Source organism: Amblyraja radiata, chromosome 1, assembly GCF_010909765.2.
Source record: "Amblyraja radiata isolate CabotCenter1 chromosome 1, sAmbRad1.1.pri, whole genome shotgun sequence".
In the NCBI taxonomy this organism is placed as follows: domain Eukaryota; kingdom Metazoa; phylum Chordata; class Chondrichthyes; order Rajiformes; family Rajidae; genus Amblyraja; species Amblyraja radiata.
The window spans coordinates 54,767,383-54,783,110 of NC_045956.1; the positions used below are offsets into that span (position 1 = coordinate 54,767,383).

A 15,728-nucleotide genomic window follows, 5' to 3' on the forward strand; every position below is an offset into this window, starting at 1 on the left:
CCTCGTCACTGTTATCATTTATCCTATGGTGGATCCTATATACTACTAGACCTTGGATAAGTTCTACTTGCAGTAGCTGTTTCAGGATGCAAAGCCTTTGAACAAGATTGCTTATTTCACCAGTGAGAAAGTGTCTACATGCGTCACTGCATCATCTAACACTGCAAAACCTCTTCAAGGTATCCATAGATGCTGCCTCAACCTCTGAGTTTCTCCAGCATTTTATTTTTCCAGCATCTGCACTTCTTTCTTAAACATTTCATCTAACACCCATGTGACATGTTTACACAAGTCTATACCAAAACGCCACACATCCTGTCAACATGAACTTCATGGGTCATTATCCCTCTTCATCCTCTCAACAGTCATTGATATAGTCAGTTGGGCAATGGTTCATCGTAGTCCTTTTCCCCGTTGTTCAGCCAATAGCCTGTAAATGGTGAAGGAAGAGAACCGTCACCCACACAATGTTATGTCTAGGGTCCTCAGGAATCGAGCCTTGCAGAATAATCACCTTCAGATACATTCTCCACTTTGGCAACAACCCTTCAGATGAAGAGTCTTTCCTCCATTTGTATGTCGGAACATCTACGTCAATATATTCTGTTACCTTCATCTTTGGCCCCAACTCTGTACTTCCACTCCTGCTCCAGGAATATTTTTGAATTTTCTGGATCAAAATAATCTGGTGTAAGCAACATGGGGTGAAAAAATCACACAGGCGCATGGAAGGCGTTTGGCATATGACATTGTTGTTGAAGATTCTGGTGCAGTGGGTGTTCGTTGACCGGATGCAACGAAGGCCATTGGACTGGGCAAGGTAATAGCTGCAGGTCATAGAGGACAGAACATAGAAAACGGATCACAGAGGAGGGATGATGGAAGATAGCAGAGAAACAGGTCCTTCAGTCCACATTGTCCATGCCGAACATAATGTCAAGTTAAATGAATCTGTACATGATTCATATCCCTCTTTGGGATGTGAAAAGGTTGTGGATGTTGACAAGTTGTTTCCAGTAATGGGAGAGTCAAGGACCAGAGGACACTGGCTCAGAATAAAAGAACGGACATACCTTCAAAATGGAGATGAGGAGGAATTTCTTTAGCCAGAGGGTGGTGAATCTGTGGAAATCATTGCCACAGATGGCTGTGGAGGCCAAGACATTGAATATTTTTAAATCAGAGTTTGATAGGTTTTTGATTTGTAAGTGTGTCAAAAGTTACAGAGAGAAAGCAGGAGAATGGGGTTGAGAGGGAAAAATAGAGCAACCATGATCAAATGGTGGAGCAGACTCAATGGGTTAAATTGACTAATTCTGTCTCATGATCTTATGATTAAGTTAATCAGGGTCACTTTACATGAATGTCCAAGCACTCCCTCTTGAGTTTGAGTAAACAATTGGGAATATGAATTTAAATTCATAATGCCACTTCTAAAATCAGAAATTTTCATTATTTCTAAAGGACCTGTTCATTTTTATAGGATTTTTGTTTGTTTAAAGCAGCCAGCAAGTAATTCTCAAAGCCAATAGAAGGATTTATGTTTTAAAATGTGATAATAGTTTCACAAACTGCAAGTCATCAGCTTGTGGCATTCAAAGTGGACTTCAGTACATCCCATATTAAAGTAAATAATGAATTGCCGTAAAGTGTTAAGGACATGCCTGTATTTTCTTGGGAAATGCTCATAAAATGATATTCTGCAGGTGTTGCTTCTTAATGGTTGGAGCTAATAATGTAATTAATCAGGTTTCTATGGAGGAAGGGAGTGACTTTCAACACTTTGCAGTCATGAATTACTTCATTTTGCTGAAACTTTGTGGAAAACATGCAATTAGTTTATCTCAACCTCCCTTGGCGACTCTAAACATCAGGAAAGGTAGACATCCTGTAATCAATTCCCCGAATCTGGCCTTCGATGATCTCAATACACAACATTCTTCTCACACGTGGGTGCCTGGAACGCACAAACAGGGGTGGTGGTGGAGCCAGATACAACAGAGAGTTTCGGATAGGTCCATGGATGTGCAGGGAATGGAGGGATGTGGGTGAAGTGCGGGCAGGTAAGAGTTGGTCTTGGCATCATGTTCAGCTCAGACATTGTGAGCCGTAGAGCCTGTTCCTGTACTGTACTGTACTAAGTTCTATGTTCTAAACCCATAGTAACCTTCAGCCACCTCGGCCCTAAGCTTTGGAATTCACTCCTGAAACTCTCCATCTCTCTCTCTGCTTCATTGAAGCTCCATCTGCCTGTCATGTTTCTGTCTATTCTTCACAGTATCTTCATCAGGTTCAAAAAGTATTATTGAAACCAGTTCTATAATTGAAGAGAGAGTTAAATATAGCTCTTTGGGCTAACGGAATCAAGGGACATGGGGAGAAAGCAGGAACAGGGTGCTGATTTTGGATGATCAGCCATGATCATATTGAATGGCGATGCTGGCTCAAAGGGCCGAATGGCCTACTCCTGCATCTATGTTTCGATGTTTCTATGTTTCTATTGACTGAACATGTAACCATCAATGACCTTGGTGGCATACTTAGGTTTAGGTTTATTATTGTCACATGTTCTGAGGTACAGTGACAAGTGTTTAGTTTTGCATACTATCCAAACAAACCAAATATACCATACATAGATGCAATCAGTTCAAACTCAAGTATGATAGAAGGAATATAGTTCTCAGCATTGCAGCACATTGTAATGCATCAGTCCCTTAGATACTTTACCAATGCTAAGAGAGACACAGAGGCAGAGTTGCTGCCTTACAGCGCCAGAGACCCATGTTCGATCAAGACTAAGGGTGCTGTCTGTATGTAATTTGTATGTTCGCCCTGTGACCACGTGGGTTTTCTCCGAGTTCCCTCCCACATTCCAAAGCCAGGTTTGTAGGTTAATTGGCTTCTGTAAATTGTCCCCAGTGTGTAGATTAGAACTAGTGTATGGTGATTGTTGGTCGATGTGGACTTGGTGGGACGAAGGGTCTGTTTCCACACTGTATCTCTAAACTAAACTAAACTAAGAGAGACATAGAAATGGGTTTCGACCCGAAACATCGTCTATCCATGTTTTCTGGGGATGTAGCCTGACCCGCCCAGTTACTCCAGCATTTTGTGTCTATAAACCAACATCTGCAATTCCTTGTTATTGTATAAATATGTCCTTTTCCCTGCGTAGGTCATGAAGGGGACTCCTGCCTCCGCTCATCTGATTGTGCCGAAGGTTTCTGCTGTGCCCGTCATTTTTGGACCAAGATCTGCAAGCCTGTTCTTCGTCAAGGAGAAGTATGTACGAAGCAGAAGAGGAAAGGTTCGCACGGCTTAGAGCTTTTCCAGCGCTGTGACTGTGCTAAAGGACTTGCCTGCAAAATCTGGAAAGAGGCCAAATCACGGCTCCACATCTGCCAGAAAACCTGAGAGCATCGGTATTCTGCTGCAGCCCTGAGACTGTGCGAAACTAAGGTGCTTTGTACAACCATATCGTGTAAATAATGCAGGATTTGTTAAAGTTGCTTTTCTTTAACAAGAATCCTTTCTCGCTTAATGCAAAAGTATACGGAGGCCCACGGATCACGGCATGTTCATATTTGGGCCAGTCCATGACCGGATTCTATTTTCAAATTAATTAAAGCGGGCAGCATTGCAGTGGGCAGTGGGCAGCGTTGAGCTGCAGTCTCCATTTTCCATCACAGTTTGTAATTCTCACGGTGTGGGTATCGCTGACGAGTCTGGCATTTATTTCTCATCCCAATGTCCCTCGACAAAAATTGACGACAGCTCTTCACTTTGTACTCCTCCTGTTGGAAAAGCACTCACAATGCTCTGGATGGGTTTTGACCAGCATTATGTGAATTATAGGTCAACGCGTAGAATCTTACAGTGCAAGTGGATGCCATTAGGCCCATCGGGCCTGTAACAGCACTTTACGACACATGGAGATGCATGCAAGCATGTATTTATTGACCTTTAATGTTGCCCCTGGGAAGGCATGAGCAGTTGACCTTTTCCTCGAATATCAGCAACTTTCCGAATCCATCCCCCTTTGCAGGCCTGAAGGATAATTGCTAATCAGTTCTCTTCCCCTCCAAAACCCATTGGGTTTATCTGCATAGAAGTCCATTTACCATAGGCACACAATGTTACACACTCAGAACATCTTACTTACAATGTATGGTTACACATCAAGAAATTTCAGTGCAGATAAACTTAATAATTGGAAACATGCCATTCAGCCCCTCAAATCATAATACTATCCCACCCCCCTTAGTTTATTTACCCGCCATTTCCATGCTGTGGCTTGAAATCCCGTTTTGATACCTCATGACACGAGTGGCACAGCAACTAATCAAATTCCTTTTGCAAAGATCACATTTGCAATTGAGGAAATTAAGACACAACATTCTTCGCTCATAGAAAGGTGAAAAATCAAAAGGTTATTTTCAATTAATCATTATATGTTTCAAGAAACTTGCTGGATGGTTTATCTTAAATAATCTAAATCTGTGAATCAGGTTTTTTTCTTCAGCCTGTACGTATGTAGTTTCAAATATTTAATGAATGAACGTATTGAAAATACAGAAAAAGTAATTGAAAGGTCTGATGTCAAAGTGGGGACGTATAGTAAATGTGGCCAGTCAACCTGTTGTCAATTTGTCTATTTAGATAAATAGGTGAGAAAAAATAACAATAGAAGAATATAGGAAGAAGTCAGAACAACTGGGAAAATAAATAGAAGAAGAAAAAATTATATTCAATGTCTGAAGTAACACAGTGATGAATTTTGTAAAGAAAGAAAGGAAATAAACTCTAACCACCTTGTCTTTGGCCTTGTACACCGCTGCAGTGTGACACAACATTGGTCTGATGGTCAATATCTTATCTTGAAGACTCACATCAAATGTTCAATAATTTCATATAATCATCTTTAGGCATTTGACATTGCCAGAGTTAGATGTATTTTTATGCCAGCCACCAGTCAATCACCAATCCCATTATCACACCCTTTCACCTTGCACAATCACCCCATTTATCATTTATCTTCATTCTTTCACTCACCTTCCCTTGCGTTCCTTCTTTCACATCAAAGCTGTTCCCAGTTCTGTTGAAAGGTCATCCAGTGTTGAAATGTTAACTCAGTTTCTATCTTTATAGACATTGCCTTATCGACTGAGTATTTTTCTGACTTAATTTCAGATTTCAAGCATCTGCAGCATTTAGCTTTTGTACAAGAAAGTAGTATATTTTGAAGGAGATTCAACAAACTTTGCAGAAATACAAAGTATGGGATCTTTTCTGAGAAGACTGAGAGCAAAATATATAGAATCCTTAATTTTGCAAAAGTCAAGGAATTTTTGCTATATCTTTATTAATCTTGGTATGGTCTCAACTGGATTACCATATCCAATTCTGGGCACCAGCAAGATGCCAAAGGCTCTACGTGATTTAATACATGTTTAACAAGGTTATGTGATGAGAGAAGAGAAACAGAGGTTAATCTTTCTGGAGAAAGAGAAGGTTACGGTAGGATTGAATGGAAGTGTTCAAAATTATGAAAGTTTTAAGAGGAACTAGATAAATTATTTCCACTGAGAGGAGAGTTTATAACCATAGTTATGGATAAAAGAAAAAGACTGATGAAGAGGCTGCATGTCGTGATATGGAATGCACTGACAGATGGGGCGGTGAAGCAGATAAAGGGGATTTTTAGCACGGAATCAGTTATAAATGTGGGAAAAGAACTATGGTGAAGTGTAGGATAATTGCTGATATTTGTAAACTCCAGCACTGAAGGCAGGGTTGGCCATTTTCTTCGATTTTCCCCAAAGACATCACAACTAGTCCACCGATCAATCATCCAGTTAATTATTGAGTTGAGTCCAACCAGTACTGGTGCTGGTTAAACAACTGAAGATTCGGTACTTCAATAACATAGGTTGAAGCATAGTTCATATATTGGTGGTAGACTTGTGGAGATGTGATGTGTGGGTTGCTGGGTTAATTGGCTGTTGTAAATTTCCTCTAATACACAAATAATTGGTAATATTGCAGGGAGAGGAGGGAGTTGATGGGAAAGGGTGAGCAAAATAAAATGGGTTAGGGTTGGATTAGTGTATGAATGAGCATTTGATGGTCAGCATAGACTCACTTGGCCAAAGGGCCTCTTCCAGTGCTGTATCTCTCTGTGACGTTAAAACAAGTTACCAGCAGAAGTCCTTTGAAACCCGCATTGGAGAGAGAAAGGATGGAAGGAGATTTTTAAGATGCAGATTGACATATTCTTGATTAGGAAAAGTGTCAGGAGTATTGGGGAGAAGGCAGGGGAATGGTGTTGAGAGGGAAAGATAGATCAGCCATGATTGAATGGTGTAGACTTGATGGGCCAAATGGCCTAATTCTGCTCAAATAACTTATGAATTTACAATAAGGGAAGCAAATTAAGTTGATACACAATGTCTTTCATCACCATCAGCTCTTAATCGATAGAACTGAACTGCAGTTGCAGTGTTGCCAGTTCCTGACTGCTCTGAATGCTGAGCCCAGTTTTCAGTTTGTACTAATGAATATAACGTTTATTTTCCTTGCCAGAGCTCTCTACAAATATCAATATATATTTTTAATATACAGACACCTTGAGGGTTTAAAGCCCATCTGAAGCATAATGCAATATATATTAGTTTAGTTTATTGTCACATGCACCAAGATACAGTTAATACAGTCTGCTAAATTGAACCGCATAAGTTAGGTCAGGCCAGTAAAAATAATTTAAAGAATAATCAATGAAAGGGAGAAGATTGCCTTTTTTCAATTACATGAAATGGGTTGCTAGTGAATTAGAAGATGATAATATATCAAATTTTCTTGTCTATTATTATGTGGAGTGTGAAAACAGGCAGCCAATTTTCTGGAAGCCCACACAGCCAAAGGTCATCAAACTTTCCATTTAAGCACTCTGAGGACTTTGAAAGTATGTGAGTATATTTCAGAAATGTGGGCATCCCTGACTTTTATCCAGTGAACAGAAAACCACGGGATCAAAGTGCAGATTGTCAACGTCCGCGGGGAACAGGTTAACCCAGTTGGCAGTAAAGTGTGATCAAATAATTGAATCAGATTTCACTGGCAGCACATGTTTGCACATGTTAACACTTAGCTCAGTGTCACCCCTGCTGAGCAAAGCCCAGTGGATGGAAAACGTTCTCAAGATGGTGCATTGAATTGTCACTACAGTCACTGACATCTGGTGAAAGAAAAGAGGGATTGTGGTGTGTAGACCATGACATGCCATTATCAGAACCTATATTGTCATCCTTTTATAATTTACCTTCCACGGGTAGTGAATATAGGATATGCTATCATTATTGAGTAATACCAGAAAACATATTGGTGACGGCTAAATCTTTTAACTGTAAATTTGTGTAGGATTTTATGTACAGTACTGTAATCCAAAACCTGAAATTTCTTTAGAAGAGAAAATTTAAACCAGTTCTTGTCTCTGCTCTGAACACTGAGTCTAGTTTTCTGGTTGTGTTCATGCATATAACATTTTTTTTCTTTTACGGGCTCTCTACAAATTTCAAGATCTATTTTTAATATACAGACGCCTTGAGGGTTTTAAGCCCATATGAAGCAAGTGAAGTATGTATTAGTTTAGTTTATTGTCACGTGTACGGAGGTACAGTGCTTGAAGCAACTGATGTAACATAGATAAGGTTATGTAACTCTCCCCTTCTTAATCCACACATTATGGCAAACAGTGAAAGAGTAAATAATGAAGCAATTTAGGAGAGAACTATATATGGAACCATGGGTAGCAGTGAGTGTTTGCCAAATAATAATCTTTTAAAGGAGTCCAGATGATGGATTGTCTGAAATTTGCTGTTGAAGTATATTTTGCTCTGTATCCAGTGGAATACAGGAGATTATTTTCATCCAATTTAAGGGCCTGTCCCACTTTCACGATCTAATTCACTACCTTTTTTTACTCGTGGACATTTTTCATCAGGCTAGAAAAACGCCCAGACCTACTTGATGCCACGAGTACCTACGACTAGCATCACGACCTCCTACGACCTACCTACGGCCTCCTTCGACCTCCTATGACCTTGTGACGACCATTCTGCAAGTATAAGTCAAGGGCAAACTTGGCAGAGGTCGCGAATTATGTCATGAAAGTGGGACAGGCCCTATATTCTGCTAGCTATTTCTTACACCATTGATGATGCAATGTGTAAACTTAAGGCCCTGTCCCACTTTCACGACCTAAATCGCGACCTCTGACGACCTTAAACGAGCTAAAAGAAAATCAAGGTCGTGGTAACCTACGACCTCCTACGACCTTTCACGACTATGTGTACGACCTTATACGACTACGTTGAAGATCTCCCACGATTATGAAGAAGACCTCCGACATCCTTCGACTATATTGAAGACTGGCTTCGACCATGTACGTTTTACTGCTGCTTGCAGTAGCCCTTTTGCTTCAGCAGCCTTTTAACAAAGGCAGAAGGGGAAGAGCAAGGGTGAAGAGGAAGCACAAGAAGAGGTCTCAATGGGTGAATGGAGATGATGTGATGGACTGTCCCAGTACACCAGATGACTGGAAGAGAGTGGCGCTGAGTTTTGACAAAAGATGGAACTTTAAGCACACATGTGGGGCAGTGGATGGCAAGCATGCCATTCTTGTCCCTGACCCTGTACCCCTCATTTTCCTTTTCGTACAGGATGGCATTCTGCTGGAACCATTCCTCAAGGTCCCCCTCCTGCTGCCTGGTGAACGTGTAGGGCATAACCTTCCTCCAGCCCTCCCTCACCGCCAATGGGGCATCTGCCTCTGATGCTGTCAGACACAGGAGAAAGGGCTGCTTTGCTGCCTTCAAATGAGGCAGTGAAGGATGGGGTGGTGGTGGGGACATATACTACCACCCTGGTCTCCTCCTCCAGGGGTCTCTCATGCAGGGCTACCTCCTCCTGCACTATCACCTCCTGTGGCATCACCTCCTGCCACTCCTCCTCTTCGGTGGGCAACACCTGTATGGCCGTTTTTTTTAGGGTTGTGCCCTCCCCCTGCGCTGCTGCCTTTTTGCTGCCATCTCTAAAACACAAGTTTCCTCTCCAAAAAACTCTCCAGCTGTGAATGAATATGCCTTGGAGTGACAGAGGTGACGTTCTGCTGTTTAAATAACCTTTTTTTTCCACTGACCTTTTTATCACCCCTGAGCTATTACCTTCGACTGCCTCCGACGACCTAGGACTACCTACGACTAGCTTCACGACTTACTACGACCTACCCACGACCTACCTACGAGTAGAAAGTATCGATTTTTTCCATGCCGACTTTTTTTAAACTTGTGGACATTTTTTATCAGGCTAAAAAAACGCAGCGTCCTACTTGATGCCACGAGTACCTACGACTAGCATCACAACCTACCTACGACCTCCTACGACCTCGTGGCGACCATGCTGCGAGTATGAGTCAAGGGCAAACTCGGCAGAGGTCGTGAATTAGGTCGTGAAAGTGGGACAGGGGCTTAACAATGATAAGAAACAAGACTACAAGATGGATATTAATGGGAGATTGTACTCAACTGATGCTGTATAATGGATATTGGGTGTGCCAAATTGGGCTGGAGTGCGTGCATGGTTCTGATCTGGCTTGGGACATCCATACCTGGAAGAGACACATTGTTCAGGGCAGCACAGTGGTGCAGTGGTCAAATTGCTGCCTTACAATGCCAGTGACCCGGGTTCGATCCTGACTACGGGTGCTGTCTGTACAGAGTTTGTACCTTCTCCCTGTGACCAAGCGGGTTTTATCTTGTTTCTTCTCACACTCCAAAGACATACAGGTTTGTAGGTTAATTGGCTTCTGTAAAGTGTAAAACTGTCACTAGTGTGTAGGATAGTGCTAGTTTCTGGGGCGATCGTTGGTCGGCAGGGACTCTGTGGGTCAAGGAGCCTGTTTCCGCGTTGTATCTCTAAAGTCTAAAGTCACAGCTAAGGAAAGAGCTAAAGAAAGATACAAAGTGTTGGAGTAACTCAGCGGATCAGGCAGCATAACCTAGAGAACATGAATAGGTGATGTTTCAGGTCTTAACCCTTCTTGAGACTAATTGCAGGGATGGGGAGTGAGGATGGAAGAACAAAGCATGGCAGGTCATAGGTGAACACAGGCGAGTGGGGGATTTGATAGGCACATAATTGGACAAAGGCCAGAAATGAACACATACAAGGTGTGCGACAAAAGCTCATAAGGTCATAAGTGATAGGAACAGAATTTGGCCATTCAGCCCATCTACTCTTCCATTCAATCATGGCTGATCTATCTCTCCTTCCTAATCGCATTCTCCTGTCTTCCTCCATAACCTCTGACTCCTGGACTAATCAAGAATCCAACAGCCACCACAGCCTTCCATGGCAAAGAATTCCACAGATTCACCACCCGCTGACTAAAGAAATTCCTCCTAAGGAAAAGGATGAAAGATTTGAGAATTGTGTAGCTAGAAGATTGACGAGGTGCGAATTGTTAAGGAATGTAGGGCGATTGGGAAAAAACTAACAGTTATGAAGAAACTAACAGTTGTTTGAGATCACTGATACCATAAATGCTAGACATATGAAGTTATATATAAAATAAATTGCTGTGCTCCACTTATTGTTTGGAAGCAAAATCTTCACAAAGAGGGACAAGGAACACGGATACATTATATGCGTTATTCAATTTGGTTTGTGGCCATAATTACTGCAGGTTTGTTAAGTAAATCAAATTAGTTATCATCTCTTGGCTTATCCAATCTCCTTCAATGGCAGCCACACTCCCTCAACCCATCACCCACCAGCACTACAGACACATAGTCACACAGCACAGAAACAGGCCCTTTGGTCCAACTAAAGATAGACACTAAAAGCTGGGGTTTCTCAGCGGTCAGACAGCATCTCTGGAGAAAAGGAATAGGTGACATTTTGGGTTGAGACCCTTCTTGAGTTACTCCAGCTTTTTGTGTCCATCTTGGGTTTAAACCAGCATCTGCAGTTCCTTCCTACACCTGTGGCTCAACTTGGCCCTACTGATCACGATGCCCCATCTAAGGTAGTCTCATTTGCCCACATTTAGCCCATCTCCCTCTTACCCTTTCTTGTCCATGTTGCTGTTGCAATGTCTCTTAAATGCTGTTATTGTCCCTGCCTCAACTACCTCTTCTGGTAGCTCGTTCCATATACCCATCACCCTCTGAATGAAAGGGTTGCCCCTCAGGTTTCTATTAAACCTTGCCACTCTCGCCTTAAACCCATGTCCTCTTGATTCCCCTACTCTGGGTAAAAGACTGTGCATTCACCCTATATATTCACCTCATGATTTTATGCCCCTCTATAAAAGATCACCCTCAGCCTCCTGCACTCCATGGAATAAAGTCTTAGCCTGCCCAACCTTTCCCTATAGTTCAGACCCTCAAGTGCTGACAAGATCCTTGTAAATCTTCTCTGCACTCTTTCCAGCTTAATGACATCCTTCCTATAGCAGGCTGAGCAAAACTGAACACAGAACCATAAATATTAAAAAGAAGCCATTGTAATTATTAAAGGAATATATGAAAGAGTGAACTGAGAGAGATTCCAATAATTTTGACAATTACCAAATATTCTGTCTTTGCATCAATGTTTTTAATGTAGCAAGATTATTTAATCTAAGATTTAATCTAACCTTCTTGCTGCAGAATTCTTACTGGTGTCTCAGTGTTACTTTTCAGAGCTGTTAATATCATTCACCTAGAACCAATTATATTTAGTTTTATTTCCCAAGTTGTTATGAAACATAAAGTTTTCTTTTTGTACAGTATTTTACATGTATTCAAAAGGATTTATTTTACATATGACTATTCCATAATTTTTTTAATAAAGCAGATCATGATTATTCATTACGTTCTTTATTTCATTATTTACTTTCCCCTCCTACCGCAAGCGATGCAACACCTGTCCCTATATCTCCTCCCTCGACTCCGTCCAAGGACCCCGACAGTCTTTTCAGGTGAGGCAGAGGTTCATTTGCACCTCCTCCAACCTCATCTACTGTATCCGCTGTTCCAGATGTGGACTCCAATATATCGGCAGGCTCGGCAATCATTTCACTGAACACCGCCGCTCAGTCTGCTTAAACCTACCTGATCTCCCAGTTGCTAAACACTTTAACTTCCCCTCCCATTCCCACACTGACCTTTCTGTCCTGGGCCTCCTCCAATTTCAGAGTGAGGCCCAGCACAAATTGGAGGAACAGCACCTCATATTTCGCTTGGGCAGCGTACAGCAGTGGAGACCTTTTTGCTTGTGTACTGCTGGATTGTATTAATGTATAATATCAACTTATTTACTCGGAGAACAATGAGTAGGAAGAAACTGCAGATGCCGGTTTATACTGAAGATAGACATAGACAATAGACAATAAGTGCAGGAGTAGGCTATTTGGCCCTTTGAGCCAGCACCACCATTCAATGTGATCATGGCTGATCATCCCCAATCAGTACCCCGTTCCTGCCTTCTCCCCATGTCCCCTGACTCCGCTATTTTTAAGAGCTCTCTAGCTCTCTCTTGAAAGCATCCAGAGAACCTGCCTCCACCTCCCTCTGAGGCAGAGAATTCCACAGACTCACCATTCTCTGTGAGAAAAAGTGTTTCCTCGTCTCCGTTCTCAATTGTTTACTTCTTATTCATAAACTGAGGCCCCTGGTTCTGGACTCCCCCAACATCGGGAACATGCTTCCCGCCTCTAGCGTGTCCAAGCCCTTAACAATATCATATGTTTCAATGAGATACCCTCTCATCCTTCTGAACTCCAGAGTGTACAAGCCCAGCTGCTCCATTCTCTCAGCATATGACAGTCCCGCCATCCCGGGAATTAATCTTGTAAACCTACGCTGCACTCCCTCAATAGCAAGAATGTCCTTCCTTAAATTAGGGGACCAAAACTGCACACAATACTCCAGGTGTGGTCTCACTAGGGCTCTGTACAACTGCAGAAGGAGAAGGCATAAAATGCTGGAGGTGACATTTTGGGTCGGTGCAAGCGACAAGAATAAAGCAATACCCCCAACTGGAATCAAGGGATATGCATTAGTGTAAGAATGGTTAGTTTCGTTTTTTTAGTTTAGAGATATAGCGCAGAAACATCAAGTTTGTGCCGACCAGCAATCCCCACACATTAGTTCTATCCAACACACTTGGAACTATTTATTAAAGCTGATTTACCTACAACCCGACACATCTTTGGAGTATGGGGAGAAACTGGAGCACATGGATAAAGCCTATGGGGTCACAGGGAGAACATACAAACTCTGTACAGACAGCACCCGAGTCAGGATCGAACCCGGGTGGCGCTGTAAGGCAGCAACTCCATCACTGCCCAACTGTGACTCCCGTGACACAGGGGAGGTGTGCACTCAGGCACACCCAGAAGATATGAAGCATCTCTCTGGCAAGTTATCTGCAATCCCACCTCATACTGTGCACTGTTGCTGAATCAATAATTCAAAGAAAGATGATCTTGAGAATCACAACATTATGGCAGAGGAACGGGAGCAGATCAATTGCCCCGTCAATTCTCTGCCATGCATTGGATCAGGGCTGACCTAAACATGGCCTCAACGTCTCTTCCCTGCCCTCTCCCCAGCCCTTGACTGTTGCAATGGGAATATCCATCTGCCTTTGCCTTGAAATTCATTCAATGACTCTGCCCACACACGTGTTAGCTACAGAATTCCGAACAGCATAAGAACACAAGGAGAAGAAGAACGAGAATCACAGCATAAACACAGACAAAATTCCTTCCCAACCACTCCATCTGAAGATAGACTCAAAATCGGAGTAACTCAGCGTGACAGGCAGCATCCCTGGAGAGAAGGAATGAGAGACGTTTAGAGTCGAGACCCTTCTTCAGACTGGTTAGGGATAATGAAAATGAGAAATATAGACAGTGATGTGGAGAGATAAAGGTCAATAAATGAAAGATATGCAAAACAGTAACGATGATAAATGAACCAGGCCAGTTGTTAGCTCTTTGTAGGGTGAAAATGAGAATCTACTGCGACTTGGGTGGGGGAGGGATAGAGAGAGAGAGAATGCCGGGGCTACCTGAAGTGAGAGAAATCAATATTCATACCGCTGGCCTGTAAGCTGCCCTAGAGAAATATGAGATGCTTGCTGTTCCTCCAATTTGCATTTAGCTTCACTCTGACAATGGAGGAGACTGAGGACAGAAAGGTCTGTGTAGGAATGTGAAGGGGATCATCTGAAATTGGATACACTTCATTCTAGAATTGTAGATGACCACATGAAAGGAAACATCCTCTCAACATCCACTCAGTCTTTTCTTTAAAAGATCCGAATAGAATGGAATGGAATGGAAGGATACAGAATGCCACCAGGCCTTTCTGCCCATTGAGCCCACACTGACCAATGATTACCCATTCATACTAGTTCTATGTTATCCCACTTTCTCATCCATTCCCTACACACTAGGGACAATTTACATAGGACAATTAACCTACAAATACACGTGTCTCTGGGAAGTGGGATGAAACCGGAGCACCGGGAGGAAACCCACGCAGTCATAGGGGGAAGTATCAAATCCACACAGGCAGTACATGAGGTCGGGATTGAACAGATGTCTCTGGCGCTCTGAAGCAGCATCTCTACCAGCTGCACCATTGAGTCTTTCATTCTTCTATGGAGTACAGAACTAACCTGTTCAACCCATATGTCAATTCTGTTCTTCCAGGAATCAACCAAATGAACTGGTTCCAAAGCAATCACATCACCCATGGAGAACCCACCAGACAATGGGGAAAAATGCTTAAAACCTAATATGAATGCAGATGCTAACTGTAAAACATAAAATAAATTCCAGAGCATTCCAGTAAAAGCCTCAAGCACTCATCTTTAAGAATGTGGTATTTAAAGGCATTTTCACCAAAAAAGGCCTTGCCTGTCTGAAAGTTGGGAATCTTGTGGCATGAAGCCTTTGGTCAACCCCTTCACTAATTGATTGAAAGATACAGCATGGAACCAGATCCTTCAGCCCACTGAATCAACACTGACCATCGATGATCTGTTTACACTAGTTCTATGTTATCCCACTTACCCTTCCTCTCCCTGCACACTAGGGGATAATTTACAGAGGTCAAATAACCTACAAACCCACCTATCTTTGGGATGTGTGAAGAAACTGGAGCACCTAGAGGAAACCCCTGCAGCCATAGAGCCATAGAGTTATATAGCGTGTACACAGGCCCTTCGGCCCAATTACTCACGCCAACCTACACTCCCACCTGCCTGTGTTTGGCCAATATCCTTCAAAACCTACCTCATCTGGTCACAGGGAGAACGTGCAAATTCACACAGACTGCAGCCAAGGTAAGGATCAAACCCAGGTCTCTGGCTTTGTGGGGCAGCAACCCTAAAACCGTGCCACCTCTGCTGCTGTTTCTTAATGAAAGTCTCACAAATGAAGTGCTTTGGAAATTGTGAGTGAGTTCAAACAAAGCCTGTCACCTGTCTGACTGCAAGATCCAATTGGGCACCTTTGCCAGCATAAGATGGTCCAATACATTCTACCTCCATACAAAAAACAAAGTAAAGAAACCTAAAACTGACCCTCAGGTCTATAAACTGAAAACTGCATACCAGTTTGTAACCTTGTGTGGGTTAATGAATCCCAGGAAACAACATTTACCATCCTTAACTAA

The 15,728-nt window shown here is 42.4% G+C and overlaps 1 protein-coding gene across 1 annotated transcript in view; it reads left to right on the forward strand.

Moving 5' to 3' along the window:
- dkk2 (dickkopf WNT signaling pathway inhibitor 2) overlaps positions 1-6,755 on the forward strand; it is a 51,326-nt gene extending 44,571 nt beyond the window's left edge. Inside the window, exon 4 of the mRNA XM_033022116.1 lies at positions 3,176-6,755. Coding sequence (XP_032878007.1) covers positions 3,176-3,414 — 239 coding nt within the window. The 3' untranslated portion in view covers positions 3,415-6,755. The remainder of the gene's footprint in view (positions 1-3,175) is intronic.
- The last annotated feature ends 8,973 nt before the right edge of the window (positions 6,756-15,728 follow it).